This window comes from Prionailurus viverrinus, chromosome C1, assembly GCF_022837055.1.
Source record: "Prionailurus viverrinus isolate Anna chromosome C1, UM_Priviv_1.0, whole genome shotgun sequence".
In the NCBI taxonomy this organism is placed as follows: Eukaryota; Metazoa; Chordata; class Mammalia; order Carnivora; family Felidae; genus Prionailurus; species Prionailurus viverrinus.
The window spans coordinates 142,911,374-142,917,373 of record NC_062568.1 but is presented as its reverse complement, the minus strand read 5'-3'; the positions used below and the strand labels follow the sequence as shown (position 1 = coordinate 142,917,373).

General features: G+C 42.3%; 1 protein-coding gene across 3 annotated transcripts in view; it reads right to left on the bottom strand.

Annotated features, from left to right (window-relative positions):
- Positions 1–557: 557 nt before the first annotated feature.
- Positions 558–6,000, bottom strand: part of LPAR3 (lysophosphatidic acid receptor 3) — a 75,581-nt gene continuing 70,138 nt past the window's right edge. For all 3 annotated transcript variants that reach the window (XM_047868817.1, XM_047868816.1, XM_047868815.1), the window contains one exon: positions 558–1,458. In XM_047868817.1, coding sequence (XP_047724773.1) covers positions 1,130–1,458 — 329 coding nt within the window. In that variant the 3' untranslated portion in view covers positions 558–1,129. The remainder of the gene's footprint in view (positions 1,459–6,000) is intronic.

Here is a 6,000-nt window from a genome sequence, read left to right as displayed (position 1 = left end):
GTCTGAAGCTTTTTATTTTTCTTACTGACTTGCCTTTCATGTTGCTTACGTATTTGAAGGCGAAAATTTTAAAAGAGAACTCAGATCAAAATTCAGTCCATATGTAAGACAAGTACCAGAAATATGTCAATAACTGTAAGCAAAATATGAAATGTGAAAATTATTCCATATACTAAAATCCGACAAGCCACCAGTGGTATGGAGTTAACTGAAAATAAGGACTCAAGTCAAGCTCATATATGGTCCTATATGAAAGGAATTCAGGCCCACTTATCAATATACCTTTTACTTTGCTGTATGTCTGTTTGCAAATGAATCACCTCTTTGTCTTTTCTTTTAGAGCACAACAGGTCATTTCTACAGCTATAGTTCTAGACTGAAAAGTCTAGATGGCCAGTGAATTTATTTCACTACCACTGTCCTTGAGGTCTTTAACTACAAATTAGAAATGTATAAACACACAGATGTGTATACACACCCATGCACACTTCGGCGATCACATCAAGGCCTTTTTTCCTGCTCTAAGAGAAGTTTCTAACATTTACCCTTTTTTTTTGTTTCTAAGTAAATCTTCTTCCTCAGAATGTTCTTTCATTTAAAAATCAAGTCTAATCTGGAGCCCTTACTGATTTGTTTTTCTGAGATTCCTATTGAACACCTAGCTACTGGCCACGGTTTCTTTGAGGAAACAAATATAGCTGAAGCATTTAAAAAATTTTAAATGCATGCAGAGAGAACTACATAGTCTTTCCAAGCAGCTATAGCAAGTGGCTCAAGTAACATCGTTATTTATCTTGGTCTAAGCCCTTGAACAACATCCTTTTAAAGCACAAAGAGAATGGCTACAAGATGGCGGCAGGGCCCAGAATGGTCCTCTGAGTGGTTCACAGGACATCACTCAGGAATCTGCTGTGCTGTCTTCCCTCTTTTGTGCATTTTCTCTAAACGCGCTGTGTCCCCTCTTTACTGCTCATGCTTTTAAACTATGTAAAGTGATTTTTAAAAAATCTGCCAGTGATTAATTTAGACCTCAAATAACACTGTAGGTGGGTGTTGTCAGAGGCAGGCAGCCATTCTTAACAGCTCCTCTCCCAGAGGAGGCCTGGGTGGGCACAGGGACACCCACAGCTTAGGAACTGCTCTTGTTGCAGACCGTGCCTTGACTGATACTGTCTTCCTTATACTGGCTGCTCGTGTCGCTCCTGCTGAGGATGGTGGAGGGGATGCGGGAGGGGCGTCTCTCCGGGTTCCTCTCCTGAGAGAAGCAGCAGATCATCTTCTTCATGGTGCTGTACATGTCCTCGTCTTTGTAGGAGTAGATGATGGGGTTCATGACCGAGTTGAGCAGCGCCAGCAGCAGGAACCACCTTTTCACGTGCTGCACGCCACACTGCGTGCAGTTCAGGCCATCCAGCAGCAGAACCACCAGGCCCGGGGTCCAGCACACGACGAAGGCCCCTGCAGTGACAGAAAAGGAAGCCGGGCTGCTTATTTAGATTTCTTCTCACCCGGCCTTCAGTCAGCGGCATCAAGGGACCTTAAGGATTTGTTTTGACAACTGCAAAGCAAACTTCCACCCTTCCTCTGAGCACTTGAGACCTGGGCTCGTTAGAGGCAAACAGCTGGGCACGTCCTTGCCTATTAACCACGTTCTCTTTCAACTCCTTATCGGCTTACCCGGGGCTCCTAATTAGGGGCTCACATTTACCTCCCTCCTGCTAAGCACCACTCGTGCCTTCTCTCCGTCAGTTCTCTGAACCACACTAGAAGGCTGCTGCAGTCATGACACACACTTTGCAGAGGAGAAAACGAGGCCGAGTTCCAGGAGTCTGTGTGGGGAGGCCTCACACCTCTGCTGTTTGCTAGATCAGATGTTCTGGGGCGCCTGGGTGGCTCAGTAGGAGAAGTATCCGACTTCGGCTCAGGTCACGATCTCGCCACTCGTGAGTTCGAGCCCTGCGTCGGGCTCTATGCTGACAGCTCAGAGCCTGGAGCCTGCTTCGGATTCTGTGTCTACCCCTCAATCTGCTTCTCCCCCACTCACGTGCTCTCTCAAAAATAAATAAACATTAGGAATTTAAATCAGATGTTCTGAATGTTTTCCTGACAATAAGACACACTGCATCTGTGGCATTCTCCTGGTCTCTTAAGTCACCTGTTCACAAATTGTATTCTTTATAAAACTATGTTGACAGTTAGAAAGCACTGTCTGCTTTTTGATATATTCATAGGCCACCTACTTAATACTCTGCTCTGGATTAGGTTTTTGTTCTTGTTGTCAGAAAGAAATCTGTTTCATGATGACATAAAAATGTGCTTGCAGCCAATTTATTTAGCACAATTTTAGCACCAAGTGCACACGAAGGGTAATCTCTTCTGAGTCGCCAGATATCTGATCACACTTAGCTTACCACTAAGCTTTCTGACATGTTTTTCCTAAAATATGAGACTTAGGTTCAAAATTCCCTTAGTTGCCATAACCTCAGATAACAGTGACAGCTCACATTTATACAATGCTTACTATGAGTGAGGCGCTGGTGTAAATGCTTTTCCTCTATTAATTCACAGAACCACACTGTGAGGTAGACCCTATTATCATCCCCAGGAAACTGAGGCACAAGAGAAGTAACCAGCTCACCATCAGACAGCTTATAAGTAAGTAGGTCACCATCAAACATCTAATTTTGAACCTTGGCAGTTATTCTCCATATGGTTTCTTTTCCCCGAAGTCCTTATCATTTCTAAATGTTCTTGCTTATCCATTCGATAAACATTCATTGTGAGCTAACAATGTGCCAGGAACTGTACTAGGCACTGAATGAGGCAAGGACTATGCATCCGGGAGCTAAAGTGCTACTGAGGAGACAGAATAAACAAGCAAGTCTGTAATCATATCACCAACTAGTTATTCCTACTGGTTAGAATTAGTCCTAGACTGTATCCCTCTTGTCACTTTATCTTCATTCTGAGAGATACAATAGGCAAGTCAAGAGTTGTAAAAAGGCCGGGTGAGGCTGTGAAATGCCATGAACTTTGGGGTCAGACAGGTGTGCCCAGCTCCTCTTTATGAACTCCATGAATGAGGCGAATCACTGTGCTTCTCTGGGCCATTCCCTCGTGTACAAAAGAAGGATAACACTCCTGACTGTGTGGGTGGTTGTGAGGGGTCAGAAGTAATGGAAAGTGGTTCCCAACATGGAGTTGGGTTCGCCAAGTAGTGATTATCATCAGATGCTTTGTCAAAGACATCTGCCATATTAGATGTTTAGGAGTTATCAGGAGGGTTTAAGTCCCCATTTCCTAATTCCAGCTCACCAAGGCTTCCCTTTTCATTCCCTCCTGTATCATTTTTGGTCTGGCTGACATATGTGAATAAAGACCTTGGAGATAAGAGATCAGATAATGGCTCCTAACATTCACTTACTGTACGACTCTGGGAGACCCATGTCATCTGGCTGGGGTTCGGTTTCCTAAGCCATAAATTGAGGACTGTAGGCAAGTTTTGGGTTTTTCAAATTTAGGGCCAGGACATCTTCGTGGGCATGCAATCAATTTAATGGATTTGGACAAGTTTGGGGATTTTTAAATGAAAGAATGGAATGGAACAGCTCAGAGTGTATGTACAGACCAAGGGAAGTTCTGTTTCATGCAATGTTTCAGTTTTACATACTATGTTTTCTGTGTGTATTGCTTATGAAGTAAACTATATTATTTCTGACTGTTGGGCTTTGTCAGAAAGTTTGAAAAATGTTAGTGTAGATAATCTTTAAGGCCCCATCCAGCTCCAACGGTCTCTATTTCCCATAACGGTAACATTTTTTGTTCTCTGCTATTCCCAAGAGAGCATTACTATGTTGTCAAAGGACAAGAACTAAAAAAACCAGACATCAAAAGCTGTAGCTGCCAATTTTGAGGTGAAGACTCCTTTCTGTGTGAAATTGCATGATTCCAAAGAAATCCCGGTAGGAGGGTTCCAAGGTCCTTGCGTTAATGGGAAAGAGGGAAAAATATTGATTAACTTTATGCTTTGTTAAATATGCATGTCAAAATTTAATAGAGTATATAACTTCCAAACCAATGGAAGGCGAAGAATGGAACCAAAGGAAAGGAAAAAAAAAAAAAAAGATCTCAATTAAAAAAAAAAGGGGGGGGGGAGTGGATACGGTCAAACATAGCAAAGTAGGACAAATAAAGAATAAAAGAAGATACTGGAAATGAATCTAAAACACTGATAATCAAATTCAATGTTAATTGTGGTATTGTTTTTTTTTAAAAAACAGGCGAACCTAAACAATTTGATGTCGAATATTACATCCATATGTGGTAAAACCAAAAGGGAAAGCAAGACGATTAACATGAAATTTAGGATACGGTTATTTCTATAGGAGAGAGGGTCACTGGGGTAGGACACATAGGCCACCCTAAAGATCTTGGTAACGTTCTATTACACTGGGTGGCAAGTACACAGGTATTCTTTACGTTTTTTGTTTTTTTTATTCTTTTAAGTGTTATTCTTTGTACTGTAGATATATCTTATATAATTTTGTCTGAATGATATATTTCACACAAACACATACACATGACAAAAAAGGATAAAAGTAAATTGCCAACATCTTTTCCTAAAAACTGTTTTTTTACATTTTTTCCCTAATGTTTATTTATTTTTTTTTTTAATTTTTTTTTTCAACGTTTATTTATTTTTTGGGACAGAGAGAGACAGAGCATGAACGGGGGAGGGGCAGAGAGAGAGGGAGACACAGAATCGGAAACAGGCTCCAGGCTCTTGAGCCATCAGCCCAGAGCCTGACGCGGGGCTCGAACTCACGGACCGTGAGATCGTGACCTGGCTGAAGTCGGACGCTTAACCGACTGCACCACCCAGGCGCCCCCCCTAATGTTTATTTTTGAGAGAGAGACAGAGAGAGAGAGAATGAGCACAAGAGGGGCAGAGAGAGGGAGACACGAAATTAGAAACAGGCTCCAGGCTCTGAGCTGTCATAGCACAGAGCCTGATGTGGGGTTCGAACCAACCAGCCGTGAGATCATGAAACTAGCTGAGGTAGGACGTTTACCACTAAGCCACCCAGATACCCTTGAAAACAGTTTTTAAAATGGGATTTTTTTTTTTTTAAATCACAAAAGTTTTTTGTTTTTTTCCCCCAGCATGAAACTCTGGTTTAGATTAGTCAGGGGACCTGAAGACTCTAAATAAATCTCCAAAGTGATGCCTTGTTTGTCATAATGCAGTGATTCATACATATTCTCCCTTTGTATTGAATTGCATAAAATAATTCATTCAATCAACACTTGCCAAACCTATCATTGAGCAATGATTATAAGAATTTTATATGAATTAACCATTTACTCTTCATGACAACCCTATTAGTATTATTAACACTATCTAAAAATACCAATGCTACTCTCATTTTAAACCCAAGGAAACTGGAGCATAGCGAAGCAAGGTAAAATGTTCAAAGCCACACTGCTCATAAATGGAAGAGCCAGGATTTAAACCCAGGCATCCTGGTACCAGAGCCTGTGCTCTCGTCCACATGCTAGGCTGTTCAGCAATGGACACAGAATCTTATTACTAGAGTGATGGGGAAGGCAGAAGGGTAGTTTTAGCCTGTGAAGCTTCATTTATGGTATGTCATGTCTGACTGTGAAGCTGCATATGTCATGATTAAGTCATTCTTTGGTTTGCTAGCATAAAGATTTCCTGGCGGGCGGGCAGGCAGGCGGGCAGGCAGGCAGGGAGGAAGGGAGGAAGGGAGGAAGGAAGGAAGGCAGAGAGGAAGAGAGGGAGGGAGAAAGGAAGGAAGGGAGGATGGAGGAAAGGATGGAAGGAAGGGAGAGAGGGAAGAAGGGAGGAAGGAAAGTAGGGAAGAAGGGAGGGAGGGAAGAAAGAAGGAATGGAGGAAGGGACGGGGGGAAAGAAGGGAGAAAGAATTCCAACAAAAATATAGGCTGGCCGCAGGAGTAAGAAGAAACAAAAATCTG